General features: G+C 42.4%; 2 protein-coding genes across 2 annotated transcripts in view; one reads left to right on the forward strand and one right to left on the reverse strand.

Annotated features, from left to right (window-relative positions):
* GABRB3 (gamma-aminobutyric acid type A receptor subunit beta3) overlaps window positions 1–3,991 on the reverse strand; it is a gene marked incomplete at both ends in the record, with an annotated part of 192,720 nt that extends 188,729 nt beyond the window's left edge. Inside the window, one exon of the mRNA XM_084290820.1 lies at window positions 3,891–3,991. Within this exon, the coding sequence (XP_084146946.1) occupies window positions 3,891–3,991 (101 nt within the window). The remainder of the gene's footprint in view (window positions 1–3,890) is intronic.
* GABRA5 (gamma-aminobutyric acid type A receptor subunit alpha5) overlaps window positions 1–11,187 on the forward strand; it is a gene marked incomplete at both ends in the record, with an annotated part of 54,085 nt that extends 42,898 nt beyond the window's left edge. The window contains 4 exons of the mRNA XM_084290842.1: window positions 2,343–2,486; window positions 8,218–8,370; window positions 9,770–9,981; window positions 10,885–11,187. Of these exons, the coding sequence (XP_084146968.1) occupies window positions 2,343–2,486; window positions 8,218–8,370; window positions 9,770–9,981; window positions 10,885–11,187 (812 nt within the window). The remainder of the gene's footprint in view (window positions 1–2,342; window positions 2,487–8,217; window positions 8,371–9,769; window positions 9,982–10,884) is intronic.
* Window positions 11,188–13,511: the final 2,324 nt, after the last annotated feature.

Raw genomic sequence — 13,511 nt, forward strand, 5'->3', positions numbered from 1 at the left:
TTTCAAAGCAGATCATGAGATGTAATTACAGTAATTTTACTCCACAGCTACAAATACAAGCATATGAAAGGCGTGTGGGCAGTCCTGCATGGCTGCATGGCTAATAAGGATGGAGGATTCATAGATTCTCAAATTCCAAAACTTGGATTAGCTCCAGCAGTGAGCACAGCAGCAACAAGCTACTGTCAGAGGTATGATGAAAAAGATCTCATCCTATCTTTATATTTCTAGTGACAGCAGCACATGGTCTTTTCTTGGAAGATTAGCTATCCACTGTTTAATCACACCCCAACCCCCAATTAGGAAATTGTGTCCTATTCTTCATCAGAATCTCTCTGAAACCATCTTTCAGGCACTGTTTTTTTTTTTTCTTTTCCTTTTGTCAGTAGTGTGAAAAATCCACCCTGTTCTTAGATTTCTTTTCTGCATGGAAGTATCTATGCTCAGTGATTGAGTCATGTCTCAGCTTCTTGTCAGTGAGCTAAATAAGTTGAGCTCCTTAAGCTGCAAATCATAACACTTGTTTTCCAGTCCCTGGAGATACTTGTGACCCTCTTTTGAATCGTCTTTCTCTGTCATTATTTCCATAGCTTTTCAAAAGTGTGGACAACAATGTAAGAATAGCTGTAAAAAGTCAGATCAAAGGTGTACCCAGCCTAGCATTCTGCCTCTGGTAGCACTTCCCACAGATGCTAAGGGAAGATTAGCAACAGGGAAAACAAGGTACTGCTTTCCTCCCTGCTGCATCCAAGTGATCTGCAGCTCATTGTGCTACAGCTGCTCCTAACCTGAACAAGGATATCCTCCCATTTGCTGCTTGACATTCCTCGTTCTATGAATTCAGGGGCTGCCTTAGCAAATTTTTCCCATTGCAGTGCCTCAGAAGTTCATGTTGAGCTGCTCTCTGGGAAAGTTTTTAAGTCCTCTGTGGCATCACTGCTTTCCAAGACAGCTTGCTGGCTCTGGCAACCAAAACTTGTGGTCTGTTGGAGACAGTACACTGTACATACAACCTTCAAGATAGCTGCCTGCCTTTGCCTTTCAAGTTCTTATCTGGAAGGCCACCACATGTTGCCTACTAGATTGTATCGAAGTAGGACATGAGTTTTTTCAGAAGAAAACATTCTGCACCACCATCTTACTAGTTACAGAGTGCAGAAGGTGAGATATTTGTATTTGATTTCACCTCCTTCAAGCTCTATCTGCATTTCACATCCCACTGGGAAAGTAAGCCTCGCAAGTTGTCCAGATATTAGTACAGTGGACTCCTGCCCATGTAACATGCCTGCAGTAAAGTTACCCGAAAGCTCTCAATAACCAGGGTGCTCAGGTAAGAAGTGTGAGATCTCCTTAATTAAATAAAATATATTTAAAAGCATAGTCAGCTCTTTTTTTTTTTTCTTTTTTTTTTTTTTTTTACTTAATATGCAGAGAAAGCTTAAAAAATAAAAATAAAAGACAGCGTTGTCAGGATTTCTAAAAGAAAAATGAGATTCTTTTATAATAGCTTAATTACTCCAGGTGTTAAGGCTTTAAAAATAACAGCAACATTACTGAGGAGGGAGTGAGTTGGCAGTTCTGCCACTGCCTTTATTTCCAAGGACTTCCAAAGGCTCGTAAGAGAGATCTTGTTACGTTCGCATCTCCAGGCGTGCAGGTGTATCTGCACCACCACCAGTTTGCTCCAGTAAGCACAACATCCAGCTCCTGCTCTCCTTCATGCCATCCCACCCCTCAGTACTTTCTCTGCTCTTTTGGGTCACAGACATGCATGCACAGAGGGACACACACACTTGTCCCAGCTTCCTTCATCTGCATTCGTCCCCCACACACATCCCCTCACCCATGTGTACATATCCCAAACTCAGCACACACAGCAGATCCCGTGCTTGCCCACAGCATTACTTGGTATTTTATTGTGGAAATGGGATGAGACACAGAAGCTCCCCCTTGCCTAGGCACTCGAGGCACATGAGTGCTTTTGAGTTGGGGACTTCAAGAAATGCCTTCTGCAGCTCGCTAGGGTTTAGGAGCTGCCAGCTACGTGAGTATGGGTCTGAGCTGCTCTCTCAAATCGAGTGGTTGTTATGGATTATATTTATACCTGCACTGTTCCACCCTCTGACAAACCATCCCACACATCTGTTATATTAGAAGGCTTCAACCTAATATTTTTTGAGCTGGGCATATGGGAACATGATTATATCATCTTTATTTGTTTTTCTTCATTCACTCTCACTCCTCCATTCTTCCCTCTCCCCACCATTTATCATTTAAGGATTCACTAAAATATTACACGGTGTTTTTTACTCATCACCATCTCTTTTTCCCTGTGTCAACAGATGCTTATCCCAATTCTGAAGTGATCTATGTGTGGACTAATAGCACCACAACGTCTGTGGTGGTGGCCGAAGATGGTTCACGACTTAACCAGTACCACCTGATGGGACAGACTGTAGGAACTGAAAACATCAGCACCAGTACAGGTAGGCAGACTATTTCCACCCCCTGGTTGCTGAAAGGCTCTGGTTGTTTTTCAGGGAGGACAGGGATGCATCTGTAGGATGTGGGGTGCTAGGGAGATCTGGGCAGGTTCCTGGCTACTTAGCAGAGGTATTAAATTGGAGAGGGCCCTGTGCTGGCTGTTAGGTACTTTACAAAGCCGCTGCAGAAGATGCATCCAAGCTCTCGCTATTTAACAGGAGTGCTAGAGACACCGCACACAGCTTCTTGGCAGCTGCCTTTGCCCAGGCTGCCAGCGCTATTACTGGCGTATTTCCCTGTGGGAGGAACCACCCCGGGAGGCAAACACCACCCACGCGTTTGATCCGTTTCAATCATCGCTTTAAAATGATTTGCTCGATGAGGCCGCTGTTGGGGGAGGAGGAGGGAGAGGAGGGCAGGTGGCCGCGGTGGCGTGGCTCTGCAGCGTGCCCAGGGGACCCCGCTGCTGGAGAGGAGCTGCCAGCCCCGAGGATTCCCGTTTCCTCCCCAGCTGGACGTGGAGGCACCAGATGTGGCAGCATTAGGGAGGCAAAGAAGGTTTAATCCCGGCCCAGGCACCCACGTGCGCTGTCCCCCCCTTGCTTCTTAAGGCCCCCACACAAGGGCAGCCCTGGGCGCGCATTGGCGGGGGAGTCCCGGGGGGGGGGCGAGGCTGTGACAGGCGTCACAGGGGCCCTGTGGGACAGGAGCTTAACCAGGTTACACAATGCACTCGTCCTGAGAGCATTAGTGGCACGGAGCGTGAGGGCTCCTCAGCCCGCAGGAACAACATAGCCTGCCTTGAAGGGAAAGGAGGTTTCCACCGCGGGGCCTGGGGGGCAATGGGGGACACCCTGCGGCAGGAAGAAATGTAATTAGCAATGACAAAACCGGTCTAATTGCCTGGTGTCTTCTGGAGATGCAGACGCATCCCTGGTGAAAAATGACAGGCTTGGAGCTGAGGGCAGGATTGTAGAGGATGAGGTATAGATCAAGTTAGGAACTGGTTACTATCCACAGGAAATTTAGGAGATGTGAAAACAGGCAGGACTACACTCACACACAAGGTTACTTTGACCAAAGCATCAAGGCACATAAATCTTTCTACTCAAAATGTCCAAATGTGTCCAGTAAAGGGGGTGGTTGAGCTTGTCTCTTACTCTCCAAACACAAGACAAAGCAAGGGGAAGCTTGCCTCAGGCAGCACAAAGGACCCACAACACACAACCACTATGGAGCTTCATCCCTTCCCTTTGCCTAACTCAGGAGTCACAAAGCTATTTCTAAAGCAAAGACATATAAAAGTCAAGAGATGACAGAGTCAGAGGAGCCACCGTGGTAGAAAAAGGACAAATATGTATTGCTATCCCCCATTAAAGAGCAAAGAAAGACACCTTTGTCCTTACCAGTTTACCATCATAGCTGCGTTGTTCTCTGCGATGAATGGCAACTCCCCTCTTGCCTTCATCATGGCCAAAAAAAAGATCCAGAGGATGTACTGGGGCATCTCCTACAAGCTTGTCCTGCTCCTCAGAGCCAGAAAACAACCCAGTCCCAGCAGCGTGTGCTCCAGTGTGTCAGCTCCAGGCCACCACCAGCTTGCAGTCTGCCTCAGAAAGCTCCTTGTAGTCCTCAGCCCAAGGGAATGCTGCACTCTCCAAAGCCCAAAGGTGCTGCCCAGTAGCCTCCTCCCTCCTGTACACTAAGATTTAGGCTAACAAATGCTTGTTTTCCAATGTCAAGATTTTATATTAGTGTCCAGGGTTGCATCTGGGGTGGCTGGATTCTGATTGCAGGGTGGATCACAAAGAGCGGGACACAGATTGTAACTGGGGATTAGCAAAACGCAAAAATCCGATTTTGCACTCGGGAAAGCATCAGTCCACGATGGATTTTCTGGACTTCATCAAGCTCGTGGTAGGCCAGAAATCAGGGTTACTTATGAACAGCCATCTAAGGCATTTCTTCCTTCTATTGCATTTTTGAAAGTGAAAAAGAAAAAAAAAATAAATAGCTGTAGCTGTTGCATGAATCCAACTGCTGGGATTTTTTACTTTATTTATTTATTTATTTATATTTTTTTGACACATGAGTCAAAATACACAGCCCTTGCAGTTGCATAGGCAAAATGCTTGCATATGTCACAGGACATTTATGCTTCTCTTTCTAACAGTTTTTTTTTGTTTGTTTGTTTGTTTTTTAAATTGGAAATACTGGACCTGCAGCAGTCCTGTGGGATTCTGCTGATTTTGTACCCAAGCTGCTGTGTTTATCTGTCTTCTCAGAAAAGGTATCCTGGAGCTCCCAATTCACCAACCAATTTTGAAATCGGGAACATTTTAGCTTTGCCACAGAAAATGGCTCTGACATATGCCACCTGTGTGGTGTGTTTTTTTGTGCTAACATCCCCAAATATTATTCCCCCAGAAGAGAAGATACTTGGCATCTCCCACTGCTTCCAGCAGTGCCAACATCTGGTGCATCCTGCCGTTGCGTTGCTGAAAGCATTTAGATATGGGATCTGGGTCCACGTGGATCTTGCTGGTTTCTGCAAATGGTTGCCCAGCTCTGTTGCCCAGACCCAGAACCTCTCATTGCTAACTTAGGATCTGCAGTGCCACAAAACAAAACACAAACCCACTCTTTTCAATTCTGCCAGCTGGAGCCCAATCTCTGAAATATCCAAAGCCTAAATAATACAGTAAAAAATCAGCCCTTCATTCTGCACCAAATAAGTCTGATTTTTTTTTTTTTTCTTGAGATGAGTGTTTCCTGTGCAGCACTATCAAAATAACACAGGCTTCTCTTGTGGACCAAAATGTTGTGGATGTCAGCATGATCAGGGACTGCAGTGTCACAGACCTAACATCAGGATTGTGCCAGAACTGTTGATAAAACTGATTTGAGGCATATATGGCAACCAAACAAGCCTAGGGTCTGGCCCATCCTCACTAAAATACTCCTGTGAATCCCAGCATAATGGCATTGGAAGAAAGCATGTGAGATCCTGAAAATTTGTAAGCACAGTCTCCAGATCTCCATCACCTGGGTACCAAAAAAAGCCACTGTATTAGCTTTTAAAACATCAGAAAAACTTAAGACCAGCAGCAGCTCAGTAGCATAGCTCTGGGAAGAAATGCTCTCTTGAGCTTTTCACCAGTGCTAAATCTGTGATTAGAATTGTTTTTGCAGTGGTGAGTGGACCCCACCAGGAGCAGGACTCTCATCTATAAGTGCTACAGAAAGCTATAATAAAAATTACCCCTTGTTCAAGAAAGCTAATGATCTAAGGATATACTGTGGCCTTACAGAAGTAAGAGGGAATTTTGCCACTCCAACAGAGCCAGGAGTTCCTTCTCTATAAACAAAAGGCCAACTCAGGCAGCTTTTAACATTACTTCAAGCAGTGGTCCCAGGGCATTAAAAAACAAGCTCTGTTTTTGTTTTTGTTTGTTTTTTTTTTTTGCCAGCCCCAAGTCTGCTGGAGAGGATGTTCCTAGTGCAGGCATTTTTGAAAAGGGCAACAGGGAAAATAGGAAAAAATAGCAGCTGGAAGAAGAGCAAATACAAAATCAGGTGATATTATTTCAGTGGAGACAAGAGGTTTGGTAGGTTAAAGAAAACACAAAGGTAAGAATCAGCTATGGAAGAACATCAAAATATAGGCATTCATTTTCTGTATTCATCAAAAGAAAAAGATGGATCCTGTTGCTCTGCTGAAGCTGTGCAGATTTTGTTTTTATTCCAGCTCCAAAAACATACTGTCAAAATCAATAATGCACATCGTCACTCCTTAGCAAGCAGGGACACTGGGACTCAAACACATCCCAGTGCAGCAGCAACTCAGAAGGAGATTACAGGCACGTAGACCCCGCTGCTCCTGGCATATTTTATTGGTAATCCACAAACTGAGAGCTCCTAAATAAAGAGCAAGTGAAACCACAGCATATTCAGCATCTCTGGTTCAAAATTACACTAAATGGCAGGAAATTAGATGTTGCTTCTCAGGGATTTTCTCCCCAGTTTCACAGCATCCCCTGTCCATCCCCACATCCCTCGTCAGGAAAGCATTTCACCAGAAAATCAGACTCTAGAAGGAAGTCATAAAGATTAAGGCAGGCTGTCAGGTGAGGCAGTTCTATGCTATTCCAGTCTTTCAGTCTAAAATTCTCAGTGTGAATAAGTCTGTAAACTTCATCCAAAAGAACAGAACTCCTCTACCTCAACTCTTCAGGATAGCTATACCTGCAGAAGACCTCTCACTGTAGACCTGTTGTCTGCTAATTAGCCATATTGTCACTTAGCAATAATCCACCAAATCTAACTGCTTCGCAATGCTGGCTGCAACTTAATGCAATTTACTCAACGCAGATTCAGTCTGTTATATATTTTCCTTTAGTGTTTGCTCTATGGAAGGTAACAGTCCATTCTTGCAACAGAGATTATAGCTAATCCTTTAGCTCAAGTTGTTAAGGTCTTCATTCAATTTGTTCTTTAGAAAATTTGAGTTATGAGCCCCAAAATTCCCAGGATCTGAAAAATATATAAGTCAAAAGGGAAATTATATTTGTTTTATTCTCAGAGGACAATACACTTTTCAGAACAAGCATTACTCTGATTCATCAGCATCCAGCTGAATAATGCATGCTTTTAAATTAATTTGAAGTCAATATAAGTAGAGATCTGCTAGGGCTCAAAGGGGGTTGGTTGTTTTTTATGCTTATGTTTAAGCTCTATTTTTCCCCAGAAAAATGGTAGCCTGTTCTCAGATAGCAAGTTTTTGACTTTGGGGAGCAGTTACCATCAATGAATGGCCATCAGTAACAACTATGGTTTTACAGGAACAGTCTGAAAGAGCTGCTTAAGTTCTGATTTTTTATTGAACTGTTAGGGAAGATGACAGCTGGTCTGTCTGTTTTGGAGTGCATTTTTTTTAGGCTTGTATTGAAATTCAGAGGGCCTGACAAAAGCCAGATTAAGGCAATGCTGTGAATTTGGCATATAAAAAAGACATGGAGTTCAACACTGCTGTAGCAGCTTTTAGTGAATTCTTCATGAAGGCAGTACTCTAATAATTGCCCAGGTGAGCAAGACATGGCACAATGTCTGTCCAGAAACATGTAATCTTTCCAAGAGTCAAGGCATACAAAATTCTAGGAAAACTGCATGCTCCAGAAGGATTTATTTTTTCCTGGAGAAGCAATTTGATGGATTTAGATACTCCAATCAACAAGACCTCTTAAAATCTCTGGGAAAAACATGAATTTTTGAAGCACAGATATTGGGACAGGCAGTCACTAAAGTGTGGTGCAGGAGGAGCGTCTGGACCTGTTGTCATTCTTGAAAACTGATGGCTTGGCATTAACAGGTCCCTAACGAGGTTAAGCCCTGCTTCTAAATCGGGTTTCTAAGAGTAGATGGCCTTAATTGTTACTCTGACGGGACAGTTTGTGGGACATGGTCAAAAACAGGCACTGCCAGCAATCCAGAGATTTCATGCCTGTGAACATCAAGACGTGCCAGGTGCATAAAAGGACTGCAGGTTTTCAGTGCAGTAGTAGTCAGTCACTGTCTTCTGCTTCTGTATTCCATAGTACAGAAATCTAGATATTCTTCATACTATTAAGAGTGGCTGAATTGTATCCCGAAAAAGGAGGTGTAGCTGTCCTGCTTAAACCCCCAAATCAGTAAGCCTCTCTTATTTTAGCCATGTATGCATTTTTCTCCCCTTAGGCGAATATACTATTATGACAGCACATTTTCATCTCAAAAGGAAAATCGGTTATTTTGTCATCCAGACATACCTTCCTTGCATCATGACTGTGATCTTATCACAAGTGTCGTTTTGGCTGAACAGAGAATCTGTCCCTGCTCGGACTGTCTTTGGTGAGTACCTGACTCTCTCACAGCATGGAGGAAGGAAAGGACTTGTTTGTGGATGTGATTTTCTGTAACAAAACCACAGAGCTCATTTCTGCTTGTGTTGTAGATGTTCTCATGCTCTCTTCCATTTTCAAAATCCATTTAAAAACACTGTCTGGGCTTTTTCAAAAAAAAAAAAAAAAAGCATAAGAATCAATTATATGAGGGTTAAGGATGGAAAACAGAAGAATCGGATTGTTGTAATTTCAGTTTTTTTTTTTTTTTTTTTTTTTTTTCCCCACTCAGGTTAAATATGTGATGGTTTAGAACAAAAAGCTATGCATATGATGATAGTACATACTCTAGTCTAAGCATTTGAAACAGATTTCACTTCAAAACATTTTGTTTATCTGTGTTTTCAAGATGTTTATCTGGGAAAAAACATGTAGAGGTTAATTAGTGACAATTATCTCTATTACCATCAAACAAATTAATATGATTTTGCATTTAGAAAATGTATATTTACTACAGAAGCTGTCATGGAAAAATCCTTTGGGGTCTCTTAAATTACTCGACTTATCACTAGAAGATTGCAAAAAAATAAACAGTCTTAACTGAAGGTTGATGAAATCAAAAAACCTACTAGATGAGAAATGAGGGGAGTGGGAGCAGCTTTGTGCGTGAAACTTTGGCCAACAGTTCTTAATAGAGCCATTCATCTATAGGAGCCTACTGAAATCTGTCAGCACCTTTGATAAAAAATCAATTCACGATCTGTACAGGGAGTACAGGTGCCAGCATCACATTGCTGACTGGTGATGCTGATTTTAGATTCATGAAGGCATAACTGAGAGTTCAGTTTTGTCCTGCTGGAGGCATCTGTCCACAGATGGAACTAGTGGCAGCTCTGTCAGCTACTGACTTCTGTGGAGGGAGGAGCTATAGTCAAGGGAATAAATAAGTCAGCAATTTCAATGATAAAATCTCCATGTGAGAAAATAAAAGCAATAATCACACTTTATTATGACAGTTATTGCTGAACAGGTTGATCATTTATTATATCATGTTACCAATTGACAAGTGACACCCTATATATATCATGCATCAATGTACAAGGATAAAATGCTAGTAGGATTTTGGTTTCTGCAACAGTTGGGCTTGTATTATCCTTAAAATCATGCTTAAGTACACTGTAACTACAGATAACTTGAACACAGAGAAGTAAACACCTGAGGACAGAGGCTTTCATTTTTTTCTTTTTCAGAGAAGTATCTCATTCTTTCAGACCAAACTTTGCAAATACTGATTTACTTCATGTGGCCTTTCTAGCTATCACACTGAGTTGGGGCCCACTCATAACTTACTGGGAATCTCCTAAGGGCTACCAAGCTGATCTCTGCCTCTTGTTTTTCCTCCTTTACAGGAGTAACAACAGTCCTCACCATGACCACCTTAAGTATCAGTGCCCGCAACTCTTTGCCAAAAGTGGCCTATGCTACTGCAATGGACTGGTTTATAGCAGTCTGCTACGCCTTTGTATTTTCTGCATTGATTGAATTTGCAACAGTCAACTATTTCACCAAGAGGAGTTGGGCATGGGATGGCAAAAAAGCCCAGGAAGCTGCTAAAATCAAGGTGCTTACCTTACATGTTTTAAATACCCAGAATAAAAAGCACTAACTCCGCATAGTTCATATGAATGAATGCAGGATTTCCATCTTCTCTGTTTAGTTAATTTGTGATATACTCTTACCTTCCTATAGAGGAATATTTGCAAGGAAATATGCCTTCTTCTGTTCAGAGAGGTAGACTGTCAGTCTCTGCCATCTATATGAAGCGGACTGTTTTCCAAAAAATATAGGGCATTGAGTGCGTGTGACATGTAGTGACCAAATTTGTGATAATCAGCTACGAAGCCATAAGAGGTATCTCTGAGGAGGACTCTGTGTGCTCTCCCAGATAAATGGCAAGGCTCACGTTGAGCTCCATGGGTTATGGTCCTACCACAATAATTTTGATAAACTGAGGCAAAAGAGCATTCTTTGAAAACACAACCTTGAGTTTCAAGCCAAAAGGAACATTTTGGAATAGGACTGACTCTTAGCGAATGATGTCCTGGAGAAAGTCTGTGTTGGCAGGCACCCTGCCAGAGCAGTACCAGGAGGGGGGCTAGCAGAGACACCGAGCCCTTCACCGCACTGCTGCCTTCAGCCAGGAGGGCATGGCTGGCGTGGGGGCAGCAGCCTCTCCAGCTGCAGGGCTGCTTCACCCTGACAGGAGAAGCTGCTAACATACATGCCCCCTGGGATCTGGGTCCAGACAGCCTTGCTTCATTATCTCTGACATCAGGGAAGCTTTAGCCTGAGTAAGAGCTATAACATGGAGGCAGAAACAGCTGTTTGGGAGTCAAAGTCAGAATAGCCCCCCAGCGTTTGTTAGCATGATTGATTACAGTGCTTAAGTTTGGGGTCTGGTATCCTGAGAACCTGTTTCCACTTTCTGTTTCTGCGGTCTAACGTTTTGGTCTTTGCACTGCAGAAAAAAGAGCGCCAATTGCTGGGAAATAAATCAACAAATACTTACAGCACTGGGAAGATGACCCCCGCCCCAAACATGCCAAAGGACTCAACCCCATCTGTCATCTCAAACACAGCTTCTGCTCCAGCCAAGTCCACAGAAGAAAAGCCTGCCGAAAGCAAAAAGACTTACAACAGCATCAGTAAGATTGACAAAATGTCCCGGATAATTTTTCCAGTGCTATTCGGAACTTTTAACTTAGTCTACTGGGCCACATATTTGAATAGGGAGCCTGTCATTAAAGGTGCCAATTCTCCAAAATAAACTGAAGGACTCTAAAGCCACATGTGAGCCATACTTACAAAGCAGATGCTACCAAGGAAAATTTGAGATCCAGACAACTTTCTACATTTGGGCAATATTCTTCAGGAAGTTTTTTGCATGTTTAATAATATGTACAAATAATATTGCCTTGATTGTTTCTACATGTAACCTCAGATGTTTCGGAGACAATTATATTACTTACAGCAACAGATCTTGATAAAAGATCAGAAGACATTGAACATGGCTTCTTTGCTGCTGAGTATCTTGCATTGATAGTTTACAAATAAAATAAGTTATATTTTTTAACTGTTCACGTGTACTACATATCGTGGTTTTTATACTTCAGATGTACAGTCATACAAATGTAGGCTTAACCTCTATTTTACTGAAGAGCTCCACTATTGTCATCTGATAGGTTACTGTGAGTAATGCCAGTTGTAAATGTGCCAAATTATTAACTGTAGGGCTATGTTTGAGCACCTTTACTGGTTATAGGTAGCGCATTACTCCACAGATAAAACTGCTCAGCCCAGTTTTCTTTAATAGAAGTTAATACAAGGCAGTTAATCCTAATGGGGCTATGCTGATTTTCACTGCTTGAGCCTCTAGCTTGCAGTGGAGTAACACAGAGAGCGAGATGCTACTTGTGTAAATAAAGGTGTGGAATCTTGCCCTTAAAAAATAAAATAAAATTGGGTTTTGCATTCCAAGGAAATTTTCTTGAATGGTTCTCAGTATCTATTCCAAAAATTAGAGATATATTGCATGAAATTAACATAGATTAGGAACATATTTGTGCAAATAAAACTTTTGACAATGGCAGTAGACATTTTATTAAGGTAAAGCAGCTAATGTTTGGACGTTTTCCTGAGAAGATTGTGTTATATTAGCAGAAATAAACAGTAAAGAATTACAATAATTCTGAAATAATTATTACTTGTTTCCCACAGTGAAAACCAATCAGACAACACTAAGAAGTGTGATCAGAAAAAAAAAAAAAAAAAAAAAAGTGCTTCATGACAGCAAGGTATTTCAGTGACAATATTGACAGAAAGGTCTTTGTACTGTCCATCTGAAAATTTTCTATAAAACGCCTTGCTGCTGCCAATGTGTTTTGCTTTCACAATGAATGAGAAAATGCAATCTAAGTTTTCAGCTCTTTTCTCCTTGGCATCTTTCTTTGTTCCAGAAGCTTTTGTAATTTAATCTTAATGTTTAAATAAAAAATGCATTCAACACTTGATTGCAAAATGTCATTCTTATACTGGTTATCATTTTAGAGATCAAAAAATCACCACTGGAGCCAGAAGAATTAAATGGAAAGCATATATGCATGCAGTGAAGCAGATGTGTGTGCATGATACATCCTCACTGTTGCCCAGAAAGGTACATATGGAGTGAAGACAGTGAACTGGGATATTTCAGAATTCAGTGTTATTTTGCTGTGGAGCATCAGTCCTACGTTCTATTTGGGACAGAGAGGAGAGCCTGTGCCCTTCCTGAGACATCCCTTTTGCATGTTGGTCTCTCCTCAGAATTTCACAAAGTCTCTGTTTAAGGGTGGAGTTTCTGCTTCACTTGGAGGTCAGGGTCCACTCCAGGACTGGGGAGCTGTCTGGGCTTCTCGTGTCATCTCTTCTTCCCCTTCATTCCTAAACATTGCTGAGAAAAAAGCTCATGAGTGTATTCCTTTTTTTTTTTTTTTTTTTTTTCCCTGATGCTGCTGTGTAATTGGACTTTTGCAGATTCCCAGTGGCCAGAGAGAAGCCAGGTGACTGAGCAGGTGCCTGGTAGCTGGCAGGGAGGAGCCCATAAGGGGCATGCCCATCTATTAGTTACAGTGCTGCCCTGAGGCAAGGTGAGGCTTTGGATCTCTGTATTAATTTCAGCTTCCCATGTGGATTTATCAGCCATGTAGCTCCTCATTCACTTCACTGTTTTTAAAGTGGGATGATGTTATTTGGATGCAATTAATTCAGTCCTTTGGGGATCAAAACAGTGAAAAAATTCAAGGCCTTTTGGGCAGCAAAGCTTCATAAATCCCTGTGGTTATTTCTTTTCTTGCACATAGGTTACTCCCACAAAAAGGCGAGAGCCTGGGAGACCTTCTGTTTTCTCAGCAAAATGCACACATGTTGCACTGGCCATCCACAGTAATTTGCTCACTATGCACCTCCAAAACAGCTAAAAACACCTGGTGACTGACAGAGGGAAGATCTTTATGTATATGCAAGACAGACCCTCTCAGCTGCAGCCTCTGCTGCCCCTGCCTATGTCCACAGAAATGTATAATGAGTGCAGAGCTGCGCTCGGGGCAGGGCTAC

The sequence above is a fragment of the Netta rufina genome, assembly GCF_964035555.1.
Source record: "Netta rufina genome assembly, chromosome: 1".
Classification (NCBI taxonomy): domain Eukaryota; kingdom Metazoa; phylum Chordata; class Aves; order Anseriformes; family Anatidae; genus Netta; species Netta rufina.